Source organism: Polypterus senegalus, chromosome 8, assembly GCF_016835505.1.
Source record: "Polypterus senegalus isolate Bchr_013 chromosome 8, ASM1683550v1, whole genome shotgun sequence".
Lineage (NCBI taxonomy): Eukaryota > Metazoa > Chordata > Cladistia > Polypteriformes > Polypteridae > Polypterus > Polypterus senegalus.
In genome coordinates this window covers 55,343,532-55,369,138 of record NC_053161.1, presented here as the reverse complement: position 1 = coordinate 55,369,138, position 25,607 = coordinate 55,343,532, and the positions used below count along the sequence as shown (strand labels likewise).

Here is a 25,607-nt window from a genome sequence, read left to right as displayed (position 1 = left end):
ATGTGTTAGGATAGGTAAGTGACTTAGGGTAGAGTGTGTTTCGACTTACACCAAAATTTGGGTTACATCTCCGTTATAGGATTGGAACTGTGTCGTAACCCAAGGACTCCACTTTATATATATATATATATATATATATATATATATATATATATATATATATATATAGTACAATACTCCCACCTTACAGCTTATCCTCAGGAACAACAGCTAAAATAATAAGTATGTATAAAATGATAAAATGAAAAACTATTAGCTTTAAGACAATAAACACTCAAAATAAGCACAAAAAACAATGCAAATGTGGAAATTCTTGATTGCTAATGTTTCATCACAATAATTTTTTTTTTTTAATTTTATAAATGCAAAAGTTAATGGTGGAACAAAGCTCAGGAGTTTTGCTCATCCAGCATCCTACTCTAAATACCTTGACAGTTTCACACTATGTGTCGCAAGCTAAAAGGCACCTGCCATTTATAACTAAACATTTAAACATTATAGATTTGACTGACACCTTTATATCATTCCACAAATTACCAAAATGTTAGAAAATAACAAATCCAAATATACACAATGCAGCATGTGAAAATCAGGAAAATCAACACCAGTCTCATACATCAACCAGCACCTTCAAAAAACACAAGTAGCATTTTGACTTTTAGAAGTTCTCAGTGCAGTGATGCAGTGCAAACTGTGTCATTCACAAATTAAAATGAAAATCTTTCTTATAGTTTTTAAAGGTGATATATAAAGACACTGGGTATGCATGAAATTATTAACGTACACATTTAATTTATAATGCTGTGCTTATCAGAGTGCCTTTCAGACCAGTGTGAAAGATGATGTTCTCATCCCTCTGGAGGAGAGCAGCTCTGAAGATGTCTTTGAATTTTATTGAATCTAACAGAGAGACAGTTGACTTGTTGAACATTTACTCAGTTTTCTATTGTGCTCTTAAGACACCAAAATTCTCCAATATTTAAGAATAAAATTTGCTTTTCAGATTGTTTATCACTTTTATTTGTGCAACGCAGAGCACAGATCACGACAATATACACTGATCAGCCACAACAGTAAAACCATCTGCCTAATGACGTGTAGGTCCATGAAGTGATGCCAAAACAGCTCTGACCAATCAAGGCATGGACTCCACAAAGCCTCTGAAGGTGTCCTTTAGTATCTGGCACTGAGATATTAGGAGCAGATTTTTTAAGGCCTGTTCAGTTGCAAGGTGGGGCCTTTTTGGATCAGACTTGTTTTTCCAGAACATCCCACACTTGCTTGACCAGACTGAGATCTGGGGAATTTGGAGGCCAGGTCAATATCTTGAACTCTGACATGTTCCTCAAATCATTTCTAAACAATTTTTGCACTGTTTATGCATTATTCTGATGAAAGAGGCCACTGCCATCAGGGAATACCTTGGTATATGTGCTATGAATCAATCTTTAGGTAGTTAGCACATGTCAAAGCAACATCCACATAAATGCCAGGACTCAAGGTTTCCCAGCAGAACATTACCCAGAGTATTACACTGTTTTTAACGCCTGCCTTCTTCCCATATATTGTATCCTCCTGTATTCTCTTCCCCAGGTAAATGTCGCACATGCAACTGGCCGTCCACATCATCTAAAAGAAACTGTGATTTATCAGACCAGCCCCTCTACTTCTATTGCTCCATTAATCCAGTTCATGTGACCATTACAGGTGCTTTCGGCACTGGACAGGGGTCAGCACAGTCATTTGAAGGCTATGTAGCCCTAAACATAGCAAGCTGAGATGCACTGTGCATTCTGACATTTTTTTTGCACGGCCAGAATTAAGTTTTTCATTAATATGTACTAGAGTAACTGTTCTGTGGGAATTGAACCAGATGGGCTACCCTTTGCATTTCATTCACATCAATGACCCTTGTGCACACCCGACCCTGTCGCTGGTTCCCCACTTGTCCTTCTTTGGACCACTTTTGGTAGGTACTAACCAAATGCTACAAGACCTGCTATTTTGAAGACACTATGATCCAGTCATCAAGCCGCCACAATTTGGTCTTGTCAAAGTCACTCAGATCATTATGCTTGCCCATTATTCCTGCTTCCAGCATAGTACCTCCTTCAAGCAAAGACTTGTGATAAAAGAACCATGGCGATGGGCAGTTTTTAAATAAATAATCGGGTCCTGGGACATACAGGCTCCAATCGGATGCAGGTGTGTGAGCATTCATCACTCCGAGGTTGATTGGAGTGCTTGGCTGATCTGCATTCACATGCAAATGTGATTGGGACTACCAGATGCCTCATTCACACCTCAGGCAGCGTATCACACCTGCACCCAATCAGGCTGCATGGCAGGGAGGGGAACAGAGACAGAGAAAAAACAAAAAGAGCAAGATGGAGTTTAACTGAGTAAAGAAAAGTGCAGGGATGGGATGGAGGCTGTGAGATTTGAATGGTGACGTAGACGGATGTGAAAGTGTGCCAGAGAGAAGTGCTTGCCCAGAGCTAGAGGGTCTTAAGGGGCACTCCTGCTGAGCATTAATGGAGCAGGAGCAGCTTACTGCTCTTGGAGGCTCTAACGAAAGCCCAACGGACTGTGGCGAGGTGGGAGCAAGAAGCAGAGCTCTGTGCAGTGCCCTGTGAACAATGATGTGCTGGCAACAGGTGCCCAAGCTGGTTAAAGGGTTATTTGCCCCTGCTGGTGGATGTCTCCTCGTGCTGAGAAATCTGAAAGGGTAAGCTGGGGAGATATTGGGTTTTAGAATGAAGCACCAAGGCTCGTGGTTATAAAAGAGAACATTTGCCCTTGTTTTTTAACCTTACTTTAATGTATTATTTACTGGATATTTTTAACCTCCACGTTCACTGATTTTATGGATTATGTATTTAATGTTGGAGGACTGCACTACTTGCACTGTATTTTTCTGGTTTTAATACAAGCACTGATACATATGCACTAACTCCCTGCTGAATGTGTGCGTCCTCTTTTGCCGGGCTTATCTCAGTCTACGACTATTGAAGTTTATGGGTTGAAGAGGCTCATGAAAGCACAAGGGAGCATGGAGACAATGCGGACTATCACATGGCACATTCTTCCTAATATATATGACTCCTTGACAAGTGCCACTGTAACAAGATAATCAGTGTTACTCGCTTTACCTGTCAATGACTTTAATATTGTGGTTGTCTGGTGTATAAAAACTATTTAAATGTGGTAGTGTCAGTGAAATAATATAATACTTTGACAAAAGAATTATGTTATGGTTCAGAAAATGGATGCATGGGTGATTAGAGCCATTGCAATAAGAAGGTACAAATCCATTTGTGAAACACTTAAAAAATATGAGTACGGTGGCCTTTGATGGATTAACAGCCTGTCCAAGGTTAGTTAGTTTCTTGCGCCTGATGCTGTTAGGGTACGCTTTTCTAAGCTCTTGTCAAAGCTGCTGTTGAGGCTGTTCATATCACATTTTTAATAAATGTAGCTCTCTTTGTGATTGACTGATGCTGAATCTTTCTCAATCTCTCTTTCTTCTCATAATAACTGAAAACAAAAAAAAAACAACAAAATAAGAAAAAGTAAAAGCTGAACTATAGAGACAAAAAATACACCACTAAATGTCAAAGACCATTTTACAAGCATTCTTCATGAAGCATAACATGGATTACATCTAAATTCTTTTCCTTATTATTTCCTGCCCAGAAGCTTATCTGCAAGTACCTAGGATCAAGCTTCTGCTCACTGGTGATAAAATATAATGAAGAGATACATAAGGTGTTATGTTCACATTTGACACACATTTCATTTCACACCATACTGCACATTGTTTGACATTTTATAACACAAATGTACATTTCACAGTAGGTGCCTTAAAACTAATAGCATGTGATGTTTTACTTGACTATGTACAGTATCTCATCTTCTTATACTTAATATACTTTATACTGGAATTATTACCTTAGGAATTACTGTACACATGCTTCAGTAGTCCACGGTTGACAAGGATAATTATCCATAGAATGTTTTCTGTATATTAACTGGCAGGCACTAAAGACCCTTGCTCATGTCACACAGACTAAATAATCTGCAGTTACTTTCAAACTTGCATGCAGAAAATTAAACTGAAATAATGGCCCATATCAGCACTTTTGTCTATGGTTGCACACTTTCTTTTCGGAAGTACAGTCAGGTAATTTATTCAGAAACCTGGAAGTTATGTCTACTCTAAATCAACTTTTTTATGTAGTGCCAAACAAAGATGACAAGCTTTGACTGACTCTGCTCAGGATAGTGCTGCTTGTAAGTACTATTCACCATTTCATTAATGGGTTTACTTGTACCTGGATGAAACTGCTGTACTTTCAGCACAAAATGCCAAGGAAAATGTCACAATTTTTCTCTCTTTATTGCCAGTAAAATTCTTCCTCACTATTTTGTTCCCCCACACAAAATCACCTTGTTAAGCAGGTGACCCAATAATATAATAGTTAAGAAAGCTGTGAATACAAGAAGGATCAAAGACATTTGGAGTGCCAGGGCTCTTTGGTGGGTCAGAAGACATGACATTTGCCACCTCATAACAGATGTTTTAATTCTGATGTCCTGTCACTGAAGAAATTAATGGATTTGTTAAATTTATTCACAAGTATGGAGAACTGATTACACACATGCTTCTTTACTCTAATAATCAGAGCTGAATGATTTAATAAAAAACAGAGTTGCTAATCCTTCTCCACATCATCTTTATAAAGTCAAATGATTGAATGATATTTGCAAAATATTTAATCGGGAGCAGAAAGGATCCATTCTTCTTGTGGAGTTGCTGATAAAGAATTTAATTGCTCTGCTTTATGTTTTGTGTCCAATGTTGCTGGGATTCTGGTTTCTCATCACACAAAATGTTTAGAAAATGGATGGATCGAAACACTAAAACAGCCTGGGTTAACCACAAAAAAATGAAGCACACTGCAAAAAATGTGGCTGTTTGCAGTTGTTTTAGATTATTCATTATTACTAACTAAAAATGCAGATGCCCTTTTGTCTCCCTTGCCACTATGTAACTAACCAAATTGAAGGAGTTTTTTGAGAATTTCTGTCAGTACACAAGACACATTTATGGTCCTGCACCTCGTGATCACCATCTCCCACAGTTGTCATTCTGTCACCTGCTTGAGTTGTTTTCATCTGCAGAAAGAAGACATACAATACAGCTGATCCAGATAAGGCATCTTTGCTCACAAAGGTACTGTGCTGATGAGGCAGTACCCATGTTTATGAATATTGTAGTAAGTATCTGGCTCAATGTACAGGTCACACCAGTTCTAACATGATTGTCCCAGTCTCCAAAAATCAGAGCATCTCCTGACTCTGTGATTACACTCAATTAAACTGAACTCTGCGATAATAAAATAATCTGAGCTTCTGATTATCTGTTATCACAAATTGCCCAGTAAAGCACTTCTTAACCCATTTCAGTTTGTTTACCGTGCCAGCATGCTGCTGAAAATCCAGTAAACCACGGCTATTCACTACTTCTGGTACTTACACTAAAATTCTCTCTGTAGATTTTAACTTCATGGTAAGCACAAATATACCATACCTCCAACACTAAACTTGGTAGTTATGAACTTGAAAATGGCTAGAAAGCTATGGATCTGAGATTTTTTTCAATAGGCAGCTTGGGGCACCCATTGGCCTTTGTTCTTGGATCTGAGTGTGCATGTTCTACCTCCATACCCTTTCTCTCTTTACACCATTAACCCATATAAAAAAAAGCAAGTTACCATACAGGATGCTGATGGACTGAGCAGCCATTTATTGGCAAAATATTGCCAATTTGTATATGATGCCCTCCTCTAAACCTAATTGCAAAGGGTGTCACTGTCAGCAGGGTGGAATTAATTCCATTTTTTCCCATTATCATTTCTCATAGCCTGCTACTGACTGACATTTAACTTATATATACAGTGTGTATATATATATATATATATATATATACAGTATTATAAAGTCTGTATCGCAGTATGTGTTGTATGTGGGTCAAGTATTTCATCTCATGCATAATATGGATATGTGGAGTTTGGAAAAAAATATGCCTGGCATCAGGCAGCCCACTCAGATGGGTCACCATAAACTCCATGGCTCCTCTTACAGTCTATAAATATATACTGCATATAAAATAAGAATTTTTATGTGAACATAAATATTTTTGTTGTTAGTAATATTTAGAAAGCAATACTTTTGTATCACAAACATGTATATAAACTTTTAAATTCTGGAAGTGGTCAATTGTTATACTGTATTTCTTGACATATTGCTGCGTCTATAGCCAAGTTTCCATCCAGTTTTTTGCGACGTTTTGTTATCGACAAGCAGAATATACGTAAAAAAAATGTGCGAAATTTGCTGTCTCCAGCCTGTTTCCATCCAACTGGCTTTTTATCGATAAAATGGTGTGCGTGATGACGTCATCCCCTCCAAAACAAACTGTGGCATAAGTTTTGTTGTATAACGAAAAAAAATCTGCCCTTGAGCTGTTTCCATACATAATTTTGTGTATGTCGCAAATTATCTACCTTTTGTTTTCCACATTACACCCCCTCCACTAAACAAAGAAACAAAGAAATGGAGAGATTATTCAGACAGTTTTTTGAAATTTGCCAGCTTACTGTTATTTCAGTTTCACAAATAATTGGAATTGTACATAATATCCGAAGACGACAGCAGAATGAAGCAGTTGCTTGTCTGATAGCCCTAGAGCTCGAAGAAAGTACCCCAGTGCGACGAAACCCACGGGTATGGGAGAGACGATGGAATAAGACCTTCTGGGAGGGGGTTGTGGGGAGACACTTCACAGAAAATCTATGGCTACAACATTTTAGAATGACACGGCCGATGTTTGAGATGTTGTGTGGATTCATCAGTCCTGATGTTGCGCCAATCACAGGTTGCCATCGACCACCGGTTCTAACCCAAAAGCGGATTGCCATCGCCCTTTGCAAGCTGGCAACCTGCGCCGAGAATAGAGTAGTTGGAGAAACTTTTGGGGTTAGTAAAACTACCGTCCATCGATGTGTATATGCTGTGTGCACCGCTATTAAAGAAAAATTAATGCGGCGTTATATCAGACTTACGACTGTAGCGGAGGCCAATGAAATTGCATACCGCAATTCCTTGGTGCATCTTGTGCCACAGATTTACGGTGCGCTGGATGGCACGCATGTGCCTATTCTTCCCCCGACGGAAGGCTACCGCGATTACATTAATCGCAAAGGGTGCCCATCTATTGTTCTCCAGGCCCTTGTTGATGACAGGTGCATGAAACGAGACATTTGCGTTGGCACTCCTGGAAGTGCCCATGATGCAGCTGTGTTTGCAGCATCGGATCTGTACAGGTGAGCCTACCTTTCAACATCCCTTCTCATTGCAATAACAACTGAATTAGTACTGTAACCTGCTTCCGTTGAGTTCAGGTACCCCTTTTAGTAGCAGGAGACCCAGCCTATCCGCTACTGCATTGGCTCATCACGAGAAATAACGAGGCTCTTCATCAGACCATGCGAACCGCTCCGCTATTCTCGTTTTGATTGCACGTGATGAAAATGTATCATGTGACACATTTATTTGCGTTAAAGCCCTTTTTTTCCGACAAAAAGTGTTTCCAATGTAGTTTTTGCGACATCTGAAGTATTGATATGGAATTTATGCGCTAAAGTTAAACGGAAAAATATTATGTCGACATGTACAACATTTTATTGATAATTAGCATTTCCATCAGCTAAAATTTGAAGCGCTAAATATTTTTTCGCAAAAACTCCTTGGATGGAAACCTAGTCTATGTTTACCTTTTTCAAGCTCATTTGATATGAAGTCATGAGAGAGCTTGTTTGTCATATTATGTGGAGAAGTAAGATATTTAAAAACTGATAGTAATTCCGATTCAGATTTCTCTACAATTAGTGCTGTTATTTTTTTGATGTTGTTGTTTTGTAAAGATAGATTTCTGGCACTATCAGAGCTCTTGATATATGAACTTAGCTTTAGCTCCTACAAACCAATTGAAATAAAAAATATTTCCTGTTACACATTCTATTTGAAATTAAGTAGTTTAGCCTCTGATAAAAGCCCATTTTACCAGTTGCGTCCAGTTCTACACTTGCTAGCTGGTTTTCTGTCACACAACTTGTGATAAATTAATATTTTGTGATTTATTTTGGCATTATTTATCCATTTGGTCACGGAGGTTCCCACAAAAGATATATAAATCTATGAAACAATTAATGAAGCATTCTCATTTTTCTTTTATGTATTTTGTTGAAGAGATGAATGAATTTATGTCTATGGCAAAGTGAATTCTAGTTTAAAAAGCTTGAATCTGTTCATTGCTAAGGATCTAAAACCAGATTCAAAAGCTTTGAGGCTTTCTTTCTATAACCTTTTAATAGTGCATTTGAAAACATTTCATTTCAATCATGTCCTCGTTGCAAAAAGCTCACACCATTGCCATTTTCAGGACAGGTGCAGATCTTTACAAGAGAACTTGCTTTGATACTGCTTTTAGTTTAATACTAGATATTTCATGATATTTTTGATAAAACATAAACTGAAATTCCACTAGAAAGCCAATAAATCTCTATTCTATGTATACTTGATGATGCCTGTTTTAATCATAGAGGGTGTGATTAAAATTTAAGCACACATTATGATTTAATGAAAAAAAAGCTATGTGTTTGCCATTTGATGGGAATAAATGTGTCAGAATGAGCTTACTCAGAATTGGTATTGCAGCCATTCAAAGAGACACGGTTTTAATGAATATGTGAACAGCAAATAAAGCTTAAATAAAGATTACCAAGCAGTAATCAATATGAGTGAAATCTTGCTGTCTGAGAAAATAGATGAATTGAGATGTGATGCTCACATGGCTTGTCTAAAAAACCCTTAGAGCAGACCCTCAGGGGGACAGCCTTATCAGAAATGGGCTGTGTATGTAGGCCACTTTTGTAAACTTATGCTGGATGCTGGTGTAATGCACTTTGTTTGAGGCCATGTAAGTAAAGTAAAGAAATATATATATTCACACACTTCTTAGGGGTGTTCATGCACTTTCTAGACTCAAGTTCATTTGCTTAAGCCCTCTCCCTCCATAGCACTGTCCCCAAGATGCATCTGAGCTGTTTAAAAAAACAACATATTCTGTAAACTCTGAATGAAGGCTATGTTGCTTGAAAAAATAAGTTAAAATTACAATACTGATTTAAAGGTTACAAAATCAGCAGACATTTAAAAATGCCTCTATCCAGTTTTCAAGTAACTTAGCTAGTTCATGGCCACAAGAAACCAGTGCCCACCTTTGCAGTACTGGGCACAAAACAGAAAGCAACATTGGAAGGGGCATCAGTCCACTCCAAGGAAGAGTAACAAGAGGAAAAAAAACCACAACCATGATGAGACCATGTAAATCCCACAAACAGTCTGACTGGTCAAAATTCAAAAACAGGGCTCTGGAGCTGTAAGGCAACAATGCTAGCCACTGCACTACATGCAATAAAATAATCTTGGTGAAATACCAGCTCATACTCTGTACAGTTTGTCAATACTGTTACAATATTAACAGTTTTGTAACATAATATCAAATCAGACTGAAGTACAGGTTAAACACTCTGTTGATTAGAAAGGGATACTATGTCATGATTATAATATTCACAGTGTAAAGATGTCAGACTAGACAGTGCATTGTTTTTAAAATGAAAAAGTGAAGTGCATAGTAGAAACATCTGGTCTTTATATTGCCCTTGTTGTTCTCATTGAGCTTGGTTACACAATGTCAGAAATAAACATGCTTCTGTCCAGTATAACCGAGGCAGAGTAATCATGAATAATGAGATTTCAAGAGTTCATTAGCACTGTATTAGCATTATGGCACAAGATAACTTGACTATACTGTAAGTGGTACTTGCACTAACTCTTATTCAAGTATCTTAAAATCAGACAATAAGAGCAACTAATAGTGCACAAACAAATGTCATGTATCTGTTTATAGTTTCAAATGTGGAAATATCTGCTCCAACTCATTTGGTTTGTAAAACACAGTAGACAAAAGTCTGCCTCATTATTCCCTTGAAGCAGTGCAGACACATTTGCACTCATAGCTCCATTAGGAAAGGTCATTTAAACAGGAAAGTGTGAGCTGGCGTTGAAGTGCAGCACTCATACAAATCTTTCTTCATGTCAGCACCAAAGTAAGAAGGGTGAAATTTGAATGACATAACTGAAGAGCAGCATTTTGTAAATATTAAGGAGATATTTCGAATTGCTAGGAAATGCAATTCTGCAAATGGCTAAAGTCATGTTTCATTAGAGGATTGCCAAATACAAGCGTTTCATTTCCTGATGTGAATACCATAGCTAAAGACAGAAAGTAATACGCTAATATGCAATACAGAGACACTTGATAGACATTTTTGAGCCATAATAAATAACACCCAATACCATTATGCTGTGCCCAGCTTTTCACTGCCACCTATTGCCCTAATAATATTAACAGACTACATGTGGCACAGGTTAATTGTAAAGATGGTCGGGTTTAAATTAAAAGGGCTTGTGGGTGATAGTCTGGAGGAGGAAACAACAGAAACCAAACAAAAAGGCACAATAACAATAGGGCTTCTTGTATATGCATGGCATTGCCCAGTCCTTGTATGTAAAGTCTCCACACTACATCTCAGTTTTGGGCACAGTGAAGAGCACCAAATCATCAAATATTGTGCATTATGATTAGAAAGGTTTACAAATATTTCTGCAAATTGCTGCAGGATTTTCTGCCATCTATACAGTAGGTCTTTTCTGTGGTTTTGAGACTCTAGTATTTCCAATTTATTTTGGTATATAACACTTTTTGACAAGGTTGAGAATTTGTTTACATAATACCATGATGCCACTTTGTTATTTTCTTAGGCACAAGCCATTCTGAACAATCAGTCATTTCCATTGAAATCTTACCCAGAATTCCACTGATTGTGTTCCCTTGTTATGACATCAAGGTGATATAAAGGTCAATCATTTTGGGGGTACTGTATCTGAATTTGTTGGATATATCCTTTGTTTTGCTATTCTAAAGATGTTCATTTTGTATTTCTCAGCTAACTAATCTCTGTTTTTGTTCCTGGCTCTGTATTTTTGACTGCATTCTGGCTCTGACAACAGATCGTTCTCACATTTGCTTTTGACCTTGGCTTAGTATTGACTCGCGCATCTTCTGGTCATTTCCATCTCTTTTACTGTCTTCTGTGAGTTAGTGTATTGTAAACTGAAGCCCTTTCTCATCCAATGCAGGAAACAATTTTGCAGTGTGAACTAACCCAAAACTATAGTACTGCGGAGAGAAGATTATCATTGAGGCAGCCATTTGATGTTGTTACATTATATATAATCCCATATGGAAAGTACAAAAGGAACAAACAAACACTGAACTACTTAAGTAATTTCAAATTCAAAATAAGAAAATTCAAAATCAGTAATAATAATGAATGTAAACAGACATAAGTTGTAAAAACTACAACGACAATAAAGTTAACTAAGTCAAAGTTAACTATCCAGATTCAAAGACCTAATGTGTAGCCAGAGCCCAGTCAAATGCCAGGACAAAAAGTTTTAGAGAGTAAAGTGCAAAAGGAAGGCAAAGAACTCTGTTAACACAATGAATGACACAACAATTGGCTTTATATAACCATAAGGCCACTGTAGCCAAAGCACCTGAAAGCATTAATGTAATTCTGAAACCCACCCCTATATACAAAGAACACAAAAGGTAAGGGACTGAGCAAAATCACAAACAGAAAGTAAAAAGTAAAGGAGTATGGGAAAATGACAAAAACAAAAATGAAAACGGGTCACTGCAGCTATCCTTACATGTTTCCTACAAGTTTGCCAGCTCTATTGGTTACATTAGAAAAAAAGATTTTTTATAAACATTAGAATCACTAACACTATTCATAATTAAAGATAAGAAACATATCTCTCTATTATATAAAAAAATCCTGGGACAAGACAAGACATTTTAGCCTGGGACAAGATGTGACTTTTTCAGAGAGATACTTTCAAGTCCCGCAAGACGAGACTTTTTGCCAAGAGATTTAACCAAGCCATAACACCATCGGACTCGTTCTCTGTGTTTCGCCTGGACAGAACAGCGGAGTCAAACAAAGCTAAAGGTGGGGGAGTCTGCTTCATGACTAATAACAAATGGTGCGATGCCAGGAATGCTTCTATTCTACATGCTACTGCTCTTCTCATCTGGAGTATCTAATCGTCGAATGTCGTCCTCACTATCTGCCTCGTGAGTTTACCTCAGTCATTGCCATGGCGGTCTAGATCCCACCCCACGCAGACTCAGGCACGGCTTTGTCTAAACTCCACGATGCTCTGTGTACGACTCAAAACAAACACCCAGATGCAGCATTCATTGTGGCAGGGGACTTTAATAAGGCAAACCTCGGAAAAGTAATGCCAAACTTCCACCAACATGTCACGTGTCCAACTAGGGGAGCCAGAATTCTGGATCACTGCAACAACCCGTACAAGCAGGGCTACAAAGCTGTTTCACATCCAGCGTTTGGGAAGTCTGACCATAATGCCATTTCCATCATGCCTGAATATAAACAAAGTTTCATTCGTGAAGCTCCAGTCACGAGGGAGGTGAAGCGCTGGTCTTCCCAATCAGAAGCCATGCTGCAGGACGCACTCGATGACGTAGACTGGGACATGTTCCGAACATGCGCAGATGACATCAATGTGTTTGTGGAAGCAGTAGTTAGCTTTGTTAGTATGCTTGCTGGTGAAGTTTTCTCCACGGCGAGAGTTAAATCTTTTCCCAACCAGAAACAGTGGGTTGACAGATCAATCCGCACGGCAGTAAATGCTCAAACCCTGCTTATAATGCTGGACTCACTACTGGTGATATGAGGGCCTACAAAGCGGCTTCATATGGCGCTCAACGTGCAGTGAAAGATGCCAAACACTTAGGACTCAACAACCGCTTGTGAATGTGGGTGCTGGACTTCTTCACAGGCAGAACACAGGCAGTGAGGGTTGGGAACTGTGTTTCCAACAGCATCACCATCAACACAGGAGCTCCACAACGGTGTGTACTTAGCCTCCTGCAGTACTCCCTCTGCACCCATGACTGCACAGCCACATATTCCTCCAATACTATCGTGAAGTTTGCGGATGACATGGTGGTACTGAGCTTCATCGCGAATAGCGATGAGATGGCCTATATGGATGAAGTTGCAAACCTGACATTGTGGTGTCAGGAAAACTGCCTCCAGCTCAACGTCAGCAAAACCAAGGAGCTGGTGGTGGACTTCAGCAGGAGACAGCAGCAAGATTATAAGCCCCTCATCATTAACGGTACTCCAGTGTTTTAAATACCTGGGGGTTCAAATCTTTGAGAACCTGACATGGTCTGAACACATCCAAGTTCAGACCAAAAAGGGCAAAGCAGAGACTCTACCATTTCAGGCAGCTTAGGAAGTTTGGGGTCTCTTCAGGGATTCTAAAGACTTTCTACTCTGGTGCTGTGGAAAGTATCCTGACACAGAACATTACATCCTGGTTTGGAAACTGCTGTGTTCAGGACCGTAAAGCCCTAAAAGAAATGATCCGTGCAGCGGAACGCTGCTGCAGGTCAGCTCTACCATCTATGCAGGACATTTACACCAGAAGATGCAGGACCAGAGCTCTCAGGATTATCAAGACTCCTCTCATCCCAGCAATAGCCTGTTTCATCTGTTAAAATCAGGCAGAAGGTTTTGTTGCATCCTGGCCAGAACAGAGAGACTCAGAAGGAGTGTCTCTGCTGTCAGTCTGCATCGGGTCGATGCCTATATAGCGCCTTTGCCACAGTACATTATATTGCAATTAAAATGAGGTATTATCATAATATATTCAACAATTTCAACATATTTATAATTTGAAAACTTGAACTGGTAGCTCCACAATTTTATAGCTATCTGTTATGAGTTACAGCATGTGCTAAGCAGAGATAAAACACTGAAATACTGAATATATTTTTGTCTTAAGCAATAGTTGGAAGCTAGTGGTTCAATATATTTTTGCAACACTACATAATCTCAGTAGCTCCGCTTTGTGATCAGACCAGTGTTTAATGCTCTATATTTTTCATCTTGTAAGGAACCATTCTATTGTACGTATTTGTTTTCTATTTTGTGTAAATCCCAACTTAGTCAAAACAGAAAAATGTTGATGTTTGAAATTTGCCAGTCAAATAAAACTTGCTGTAGGCTGTGATTGCCTTAGTCATTTTATCACACTCTTTGTTATGAAATTCATCACTTTTTATTCTCGAGGTCAGAAGTGATTCGCCATAATTCACTGCTGGTCAGTTTACAACATGCTACTGCATTTTTTAATTACTTATAAGTGGTGTATTCCTACTTGAGATGAACACTTCTTCTTTGTGAAAATGTTTTTTCTGAAACCTATGAAAATTTCCATCATTATCATTTACATCATCCTCAGCTGCACCCCTCCATGATTTCATAGCGCTTAAGGGTATGAGTGTAAGGTTGTACCAGTTTCATTAACTTCTCGTGGAAAGAACTGTTAATGTCGATGGTGCTGGCCAAATAAATATAATGTATCCACATTATACTAAAAATCTGTTGTATTTAATAGAAGTGTTGTGCAGCATAAAGACATGCACTCTCAGTACACTCTCATTAACATCATAAAGAACACCATGCATGTTCCTAGAAAAAAGACACCTGAAATGATAAGTTATAAACACTTTTATTATAGCCTAATTCTTTAGCCAGAAATGTATGTAGTGTGACAAATTGAATGTAATTCTTTTTTTGTTATTTTTTTTGAGTACTGATCCACATTGGCTATTTATAAAGGGGATAGGAAAAAAAAAAGAATATCTGTGGTTATAGTGACTACGGCTACCATCTCAATTTAATATGATTCTGTCATTTGTTAACCTTTTTTGGCCAAAGTAGGATTTTACTTTGCATTTTCTACTATGTCATCTGCTGTTTTTTTATATTTTTTTACTTTTTTAATTCTTTGTTTAATTCATTCATTCACTAACAATATCTCATATTGCTGGAGTATATGGATTCAGAGGATTTAATTTTGTTTTGAACCTAGTGACAGAAAAGTATATACGGAAAAAAGGATTTAATGTTAATCATTTTGCTATTTTTCATTCCAGTTGGGGGGAACTACATGTGGCTAATTTTTATTTCTGTTTTATTAAAATTTTAGACTTTCTTCCTGGATTTGTGGTCACATTGCCTCATCATTTCCAAGCCAGGCATTGTACCAGTATATGCCCGGCGTAGGCCAATGTCCACTCACTTTTCTCACTGACCCACCCCATATTGTAGCGTAGATTCTTTCATATTGTGTGTATGTGTAATCATTTTTTCAAATGAATGGGTTATACAAATAGTACCACGAAGTGTGTAACCAAGCTGATGCCAAATGTTAAAGGATTGGCTAAGGTCATAAATTTGCTTGATATTCAAGAACTTGATACTAAACTTTTGAACTTCACAGCTTTGTGACGCATTGCTACAACAAATACAGTAAGTGGCTGAAATGTGGGATATCAAAAAATATAAAAAAAAAAAAACTCATTGGGCAGTGCTTTGTAAGTTAACAAATAACAAGGAATCCAATTGTCTTTGCTGAAAATGATAATCAGTTGGTGTGATATTATTTAATGTTGATGGTACAACTGGACTGCCAAAATTATTATTTTTTAAATTATTGTATATTTAAAAATAATATAAAATAACATTAGGCCCACTTGTGACAAATTTTGACATGATTTATAAGAAGTAATTGCATTCAAGACTGAATTTGCCCCTTTACCTTAAATATAATGCTAACCATTTGTTACTTAAGTCACATCATACACATGAACATAAATGAAATCTAATTAAAATTTTGGAAAAACAAATATATAGGAATGACATATCTGAAGTTATAATTAAAATATTACTAATAAAATAATTAAGTAAACATTATTGCACAACATTGTATTCTTCAGAAGTAAATAGAAGCAAAGCTCCAAGAAATGTTTTCCAAAACAGGCTTGACATCCCAGTACTCATAAAACAAGTTACAACAGCACCCATAAGAATGTGTGAAGTTGGAATGCAGAGTGGAGTGTCCTGATGCCCATTAGGATAGTAGACGAGTATTAAAATGACCAAATTTACCTTTTTCTAGAAAGACCCTTGAACTTAAAATCTTATAGGCCAATTTGATTTAAAATACCGTCATTCCAAAGAACCATAAAGGATTTATCTTAATGATGGACAGGTACCCTCTCGCCCTTTTTTTTCAGTGCACCCAAGGCACAGCTGTGTCAAAAAATGGATGAATGAAGTAAATTTTGAAAAAATTAATGGTTCTGATTTATCTAACTGCATGTACAGAAAAGTGTATATATATATGAATATTTTTATAGCACAAATGAAGTGCAAAAGAATAAACTTCTAATTTAAAAACAATACAGTAGCCTTTTGTAATTTTGCTTTTTAAAATATTAATTTTAATGTTAATGTTTGGCTTATATTCTAGATATTAAATTGTTTTCATAAGAGTAAAGGGTAATGTGTCACAGTGGAATATAGGAAACTGGCAGTCATTGATGGGGAAAAATGTCTTTTTCTAAGAGCTGTATACTAAAACCTGATTAATGCTAAAAATAATAATGAAGGTATTAACACACAGCTAGGTAAAGCGTTATCACTTGGAGAAGAACTTGGTATCAATTACTTCTTTCTTGCCGTTGAGAGGGCATATATACATGACACAGTGTTACAATTTCATTAATCATTAAATAGCTGTATTCACTTTATCACCAGAGAAGAGTGCTACTCTTAAGGAAGGTATGACTTTTTATTATATTTTGAATCTGCATACTCCAAATATTGCACACAGAGATTGGAGCCTATTCCAGCAGTATTGTATGGTTTATAAGGCTGGAATAAATCCTGGCCATCCCTTCACAGAGCACACTCACTCATAGCCTAGCGTTTTCACACAGAACCAATGTAGAGTTGCCAGTTAGCTTAACTTAAACTCACATGGACACCAGAAGAAGGTAAGAGCTGGGCAGAATTTGTTCCAAGTCACTGATTCATTACCCCATATAATTTACTTAATATTTAGTATGTATACCAAATCTATAGCTTGGTTTGACCAATTGTGACAGTAAAATGATGTTAAGAGCATTAAAAGCCTTCGTTAATTTTAAAAATCACATGTCCTGCTTTCCCTTGTCTGGTGTTCTTTGCACATCCCCAAAGGCGTACATGTTACATTAAGCAGTGATTGTAAACAGGGCCTGTGTGACTGAGTTTATGTGTGAGTGGGCCTTTCCACAGTTGGTTCCAGCCTCCCACTTGATGCTGCTGGGAATAGCCTTTTTACTTCCAACAAACCTGAATTGAACTAAGAAGATTTCCAAATGTTATCTTCAGCTTTCATTATATTTAGACCCAATATTATTAATTACAGAAAGAAAAGTCAGCCATGTCACTCCAGTAGGAAAGCAACATAATGCTGTGGAATGTATCAGAAGAACACTGCATTTGCAAAAATATACAAAGGCGAAGTTCTTTTTTCGTTTGGTTTTGTTGTTCGGTTTTTATTTTTGATTACTTAGTACATGGTAAGAAATGGCAATGCTTGTATCAAGTGTTCTTTGTGTCTAATTAATTGATCTGAAATTTTTTTGTGAGATTTTCTTGAAGATTAAAAAAAAAATAAATGAAGTAAATCAAATATGCTTTGTATACAAAACTATAACTTGTAATATACTCTTGCATGTCTTTTTTTGTTAGTGTAAATCTATTTAAAAATAGAATCTTTTTAGAATTTTAACTTTCTGTTTTTCTGTTATCCCTTTCATAGGTACGCTGCATCAGTGAATGATGGGTCACAGTATTTTGTTTTGCTCATTATAACTGATGGAGTGATTTCAGATATGGCTCAGACGAAGGAGTCAATTGTTAATGTAGGTGAATAGTTTAAATTTATGTAAGTCGTATAAAAACATTATGAATTTAAAATTACTTGTAACCTAATGCCTCCCCACAAATGTATGGTATCATTGAGATACACAGTACTACTACCTTGGGTTGTAATTAACCTGAAGTCATTTGGTTGTGACTCTGTGACAAAAAGTACTGTGACTATAGAAATGAACAGCTAAAGCAAATACACTATCTGGTAATATGGTGTGATTGCAAGCTGATTGCTGTGTTTGATCTGTATAAACTATATTACAGGCTTCAAAGACAACTTAATTTTATTTCATTTATTGTCCTTAGAACAGTAAAACATGTGTGTTGCTACCTCAGTAATCCAGAAATTTAAAATAAATGCAATACAGTGCACTGGTAAAATGGCATGGTGCCGAAGGCCTTAATGACTGAAAAAACGATGGCAATAAAAAAACTACAGATACCAATAAATTAGCAAAACTGTATAAAATATAAATAGAAAATAATAAATAAATATATATAACCCACAATAACAATCAAGCACTACATGTAACTGAATTAATATTGAATCCTAAGTGCAGGTGCTTACATAATGGAGCCTCAGTCATAGGAAAATATGCAATGCTTTCTTGTTATTAATGGTTTGGTGAACGGACTACCTTTGTTATGACCAAATTCTGTTCTTGTTGTAGGCCTCTTTTCTTCCAATGTCAATCATTATTGTCGGAGTTGGGCCAGCTGAGTTTGATGGTAAGTAAATAAAATCACTTGTTTTGTCACAATGTTTGTTTATATGTAAATATGGATAATTATTTTTACTTCACCTGTAGGGACTAGCTTCATTGCAATTTTAGGGATATAGATTTGAGATAAGGTATTTATTCCAGATAAATCTATCACCATCTCTCTCATAATATTATTATTTTTGCACTCCCATGGCACAGTTTCACAGTGATAATCACCTCCTATATTAATTTTGCTTGTCACCTTTTTTGTCGATGTGGGTTCTCTCCTGGTACTCTGTTTTTATCTTTTAAACCTTGGACTGAATCTTGTATCAGATTTATTTTTAATTCCCACACAACTGACAGAATTCATATGAGGCCCTGTATCCCATTTTAACGAGTTAATTCCCAGCTATAGATTCTTCAGTTGTTCCAATACAAGTCTCATGGCTCACTAAAGTCATTCTTTCTTCCCTTTCACCTTACATAAGACTACGCCTTGGACATAGATATTGTAAAGTTTTGACAACTCTTAAGTCCAATGGTCTGTTGACGTCCATCTTGACACTGAGCTTCAAGAGACCCACCTCGGCATCAAGAATTCAGCTAAGCGTCCGTGATGTAGAGGAATTACTGATAAAGTGGGGATTTTACCCTAAGATAAAAAGGAGATGTGGATGTTAGAATCTGTGAACATTTCAAATCATCTTTTGCATGTTTGGGGTGTTTTTCTTTTTTGAATAAATTCCTTTTGTTTAATTTCATGTTTTAGTTTTTTTGAATGTTGATTTCCGGTATGTTCTCCTGTTGCAGTAAATTCTGGTACTGCAGCCCCCATTTTATTAGAAGTGAGGAACTGCACATGATCCTCATGTGAACTATCAATTTAATTAAAGACTCATCTCCATTAAAGAAATAAATTTAATTTCTAAGATTTTCAAGCTTTTCATTTAATTCTATCACAAATACAAAATTAGTTTTGATACTTAAAGAAAGTTTGCCCGATTCATTGACTTGTAGGCTCGAGGTTAAACAACAAATGTTTTTTCAAAGAAAGAAATTGTCATTCTTCACACTGGCATGCAATAGTGTGTTGCACTTTCTTATGGGTGAACTGGACAAGCACTGGAGGTGACTGAGAAAGAGGGGTTCCTGTTGCCATGAACAAACAATAGTTTAAAGAATAAACTAGTATAATGCATACTGATATTGTACATTTTATAACTGTCAAACAAAATCAGTTATAAGGAATATGTGGTATAGTGGGTCCACAGCTCTGAAAAAAGTGGCCGTTTTAGTAAGTAAATAATTAATTGGCTGGCCCGATCTCCGTGGGTGTGCATGCTCACGCAGCTGCGGGGGTTGGTGGAGTATGTGAAAAAGGGAGGAGAATTGGAAAGAAAACAAAAGGAAAAATGAAAGAAAAAAGAAAGGAGGTTAAAGGAAGGAGAGAGAAGACAGGAGGCAGAGAGGGCCGGTGTAGGTGAACAAGAGAGAGACACAGAAGGCAGACAGCTGGGAGGATGTCCCTTGAAGGGAGTGTGTGGCTGATGCTCAGGGCTGATGGCCACTCCACCTGAGTGACCAGTAAGCTGGAGTGAATGACGCGCTGCTCAGTTAGAGCAACTCACCGCATAAGGCCAGAGAGAGGCTGTGCCGCTGCCGGGGAATGAAAGGCTCAGTGAGGTGTTCTGTGGGTGGTGCCACGGATGCTGTTTGGTTTTAACTGTTTTTAATAAATGCACTTTTACCTATCTACCCCTTGGTAATATTATGAACAGTTGCAAGTTCCTTCAGACCACCACAGGTGCTCATGCTGATCATACAGGCTCAGGTGGGTGAAGTAGATTCTTGCAACTCTTCTTAGGGCTACCATTTAGTTTCTTCCTGCTGGTTATTGCTATGGCCTGCCAGGGGATTATTTGCACCCTGGACATTTTCTGTTTCTCTGCCATCGCCACTTCAGTTTCAGCATCTCAACACCATACTTGGTGCTTCCAGAAGTGTTTATTTTGTTCCAGCAATTTACTACTCTTTAGCCTATTTTAAAAGAAAATGCATTTCAATAAAAATAATTAAAAGTTTCACTACTATCTACTCTTTTCAAACTGCAAAATATGTTGTAAGTAGCACTTTATACCTCGATTGCAAGTACTGGATTTGGTGAATTTACTTTACTAGTGAGTCTAAGAGAATCTTTAGTTGAAGCAATCCCCCATGTAAAATTTGTTTGTGATACTTTTACTGACAAGTACACAAGATATCAACACATCTTCCTGTTCATATACAGTATGTATGCCTATGTACTACATAGCCACCAAGTAAATGATGAGCTAACACATTATGACATTCAGACCCTGGAACTTGTCTATCTTTTTCTTTTTTTTCAGCCTTTTTGTACGCTTTTATGTGGTTTACCCTCTGTTGCCTGTTGAGCTTAACATGTACATATTTTGTATGTGTCACTTAAGTAAATAAGCCTACTAATAAGTTGCCTTTTGCTTCAGCAATGATTGAACTGGATGGAGATGAAGTCAGAATATCATCGAGAGGAAGATATGCAGAAAGAGACATTGTTCAGGTAGGTTTATGTACAAATGAAATAAATAAATAAATAAAAGTGAGAAGCAGAAATCAAATTAGTTGAAGAATTATCAAGTCTGCAGGTTAAGGTGTGTTCCATTAAGTACTCTTATTATATAAGGTAATCAATTTATTAGGATTTGTTCATGCTTCTAAAAATCATGTTCGTTGAGACAGATATCCAAACTCTTTGATTAGATCTTCATAATCAATCTTACGTAACACATCTGCTTCTGTACATAATAGAGATAAGGTATCCAGCGTGCCTTGATGCATAGTTGCAAGAGGGGATTCTTAATATATTTCAACCAAGAAAATGAACAGTTTGTGACCACTAATGTTAAAAATATACGACAGGCAATGTCTACATTTGGAAAAGCACACTTAATATTGTCTTCTAAAATTATTTTATAAAGTTCTGCATGGCTGAATCTTGTCAGTTTAGCAAATCTATTTACACATATTCTTAGTACAAGATTTGAAGAATATTTTGTGAAAATTTTGTTAATAAATCTTTATTAGTAAAAAAGTTATAAACAATTTTATCCAATAGTAATCAGCTGTACGGTTTTCACTTTTACATAATGTAAATGAATTAAAAAATGTCCAAGAATAGAATTAAATAGACTTACCAGAATATTTTTTCCTCAAACTGGGACGATTTTTTGTTTTTGGTTAAAACTGAAAATAACGCTTTCTATACACTAGAAATTTATTTTAAGTCAAATAACAGATAATTCACGAAATACAACAATTATGTGATAATAATTTTTAATCAACTATTAACTATTATTTAAAAACATAAAAACATATTGTTCTGAATCGAATTATTTTCGCAATATTTTGACATAACATGGCGTTTAAGGGAATTCCCCATCGTAGATGGCACCAGTATGCAGAACGCACTGTGTAAGGTGCCATCTACAAACAGTGACAGCATAGTGAGGTACAGAGAGGCATTATTCATTTTTCATTGAATTTTGAAAACAGCTATAAATTTAATTAATGTAATAATTTACTGTATGTGATAAATTCTGCCATGAAAAATTTTTATGGTGCCCCCTTTACCCTTGATGACCTAAGCATGTGCTTACTTTGCTTATATGGTTAATCCAGCACTGTTGCCGACAATTGCACCGAGAGTTTACTGTTGTTTATAGCTACCCTTTTGGTGGGTCAAAAGGCCCCCTCCCATAAGAAGAGATGACGCTGAACCATGTTGCCAAGCAAGAAGTAATCCTGAATATAGCCTAATTAAACAGCAGACAAATATGATGGCTCATAGGCATGTAAGACAATTTCCAGGATACAGAATGCAGGAATGCCCTAGATCAGAAATTTGCTTCTTTATATTGATGTTTCTTTGAAAACCTCTACTTGGCAAGATTACATCAGCTTTATTTTTTCATGTTGAAAACAAAATAATGTTTTTCCAAAATAGAAAATTTCAGCTTGCTGTAGATGAGCAACCAGAAGTAATAAAATATATTTTCACTTCTAGAGGAACTGAAAAACATAATTATTTAGAAAACAAGTGTTAGCAGCGCCTTGTGTTTAACTTGCTTTTTTTAATTTGTGCTTTATTGATGTTTCACTAGTAAGTTAGAAAACACCAAAAGTTCTTTGCTAGCGTTACACATTTCTTGTCAGCTGCCTGGCAGGTCAGAATGTTCAGCTGAGTTAGAGTTCATCGAGCGGTTATTACAGGCGAGTTATTGTATCCCTTTCCTTCATACTGAAGTCATTACTTCTCTAAGGTTTGTTTCATTTTACAGTCAACTAATTTTTGTTACCTGAGGTACCCTCACTAATCTTGTAGATATTTCAAAAAAAGTTTAAAATATTTACAAAGTTAAAATGTGTTACAATATGCATGAAACGACAACAGTCCAGCAACTTTATTTTGTAGTATTGCTCTCCTAGCCCACATTTAATGGATGCAACATTAACATTCTTTGTTACTTTGTCTCATGATAATTTCACACTCATTACTGTAATTTGCAATATTTAGTAGTAATTTACACCCTTAATTATAACAGTCAAAACATACTGAGTGAAAAGTGAGATAAAATGGTCTCCTTTATTAAACTGTTAGATGGATTGTACTTGAATGCCTTAATTAGTGAGCACTGCTATTCTGTAAGATGTTCAAGTCCAAGTTAACTGTTACATGTACATTGTAAAGTGAAATCTTTAATGATTGTATCACTAACATGCAACTGGGACTCTGTCCAGTGCCATTATCAGTAAGCAAAAAAAAATCCAAGAGGGAGTGTGACAGAAACAATTACACAGTTTGTTGCAACCTTAAATATGTAGTTCCTGTACTCAGATAAGACCTTGAAACAACTAGAAAGCAGAACAGCTGTGTCTGCCTGTTTTTGCCTGTTCACTACTGACCCCACTTCTTCATTATAGTCCTCTTCATCATCATCTTCCATATCTTGATTACTATCCATCCATCCTCTTCCGCTTATCTGAGATTGGGTTGCGGGGGCAGCAGCTTCAGCAGAGATACCCAGACTTCCCTCTCCCTGGCCACTTCTTCTAGCTCTTCCGGAGGAATTCCGAGGCATTCCCAGGCCAGCCAAGAGACATAGTCCCTCCAGTGTGTCCTGGGGCCTCCTCCCGATTAGACGTGCCCGGAACACCTCACCAGGGAGGCGTCCAGGAGGCATCCTGATCAGAGGCCTGAGCCACCTCATCTGACTCATGTCAATGCGGAGGAGCACTGGCTCTACTCTGAGCCCCTCCCGGATGACTGAGCTTCTCACCCTATCTTTAAGGGAAAGCCCAGACACCCTGCGGAGGAAACTCATTTCAGCCGCTTGTATTCGTTATCTTGTTCTTTCGGTCACTACCCATAGCTCATGACCATAGGTGAGGGTAGGAACGTAGATCGACTGGTAAACTGAGAGCATTGCCTTATGACTTTGCTCCTTTTTCACCACAACAGACCGATGCAGAGCCTGCATCACTGCAGACGCCGCACCGATCCGCCTGTCAACCTCATGCTCCATTCTTCCCTCACTCGTGAATAAGACCTCTAGATACTTGAACTCCTCCACTTGGGACAGGATCTCGCTTTCAAACCGGAGAGGGCACTCCACCCTTTTCCAGCTGAGGACCATGGTCTCGGATTTGGAGGTGCTGATTCCCATCCCAGCCGCTTCACACTCAGCTGCGAGCCAATACAGAGAGAGCTGAAGATCACGGCCTGATGAAGCAAACAAGACAACATCATCTGCAAAAAGCAGTGACTCAATCCTGAGTCCATCAAACTGGACCCCCACAATGCTCTGGCTGCACCTAGAAATTCTGTTCATAAAAGAATTTATGGTTCTTGATTACCAATGAATGAATAATTAGCAAGACTTACAGTATATAATCTTGCCTTTTATGTTTGTTTACTCCATTATTACCATATTATCCAGTCATTACAGTAAGTTCATCTTTGTCAGATGGAGTATTCAAGGAACATGCACACCACAAAATGGAATCAATCGTTTCGGCTCTTGTATATTTATACCTATGATAATAAATTAATAAAGGGATTCTCAGCCTGAACATGTGGCTAGGACAAGCTCCTGGATGCTTCTGACATGCAATCTCAAATCATTTTCATTGGTCAGTCCTCCACATGTTTATGTTTACCAGATTATACAGTGTTTAACATGCTCATAGTCCTCTTGTTATTTGTCTGTCAATCGATTTATTACAACATTTTATGATATTTCAAGAGTGCTTTGCATAGAACAAACACAATTTTGAGTCTTTATGTAGAGTGCACAACTCTTACTGAACTGTTTGCATGTTGCTATCCCATCATCCACTGCTCATTGCCTGTTTGCTCAGGCATGCTTTTTCCTGTATAAAACACCATGTAAATGTCTCAAAAGAAACTGGAATCACAAGCAGTCTTCTGTTTACCATTTTCTGAATAAACTCCACCAAAGTCTACAATCGATCCTGCACAATTTTTAACTTCTGGAATACTAAGTACAGTAAACATTTATCAACTCATTCATTGCTTATTAATTGGGAACTTTGCATGTAATGAATTAAGTCACATTTTCAAGCACAGATAGAATTGTTTGCAGCTTCACATCAGCAAAGCCAAGGAGCTAGTCACTGACTTTCACCACATCACTATGCCCCATCACTATTCATAGGGTGGATGAGGAGGTGGAGCACTAGAGGTCCACATCAGCGACAGGCTGGACTGGTCTAGCAACACAGAGCAACTATACAAGGGACA

The 25,607-nt window shown here is 37.3% G+C and overlaps 1 protein-coding gene across 1 annotated transcript in view; it reads left to right on the top strand.

Annotated features, from left to right (window-relative positions):
- Nucleotides 1-25,607, top strand: part of LOC120533951 (copine-8) — a 780,386-nt gene that overhangs the window by 683,033 nt on the left and 71,746 nt on the right. The window contains exons 17-19 of the mRNA XM_039761099.1: nucleotides 17,950-18,052; nucleotides 18,734-18,791; nucleotides 21,274-21,347. Of these exons, the coding sequence (XP_039617033.1) occupies nucleotides 17,950-18,052; nucleotides 18,734-18,791; nucleotides 21,274-21,347 (235 nt within the window). The remainder of the gene's footprint in view (nucleotides 1-17,949; nucleotides 18,053-18,733; nucleotides 18,792-21,273; nucleotides 21,348-25,607) is intronic.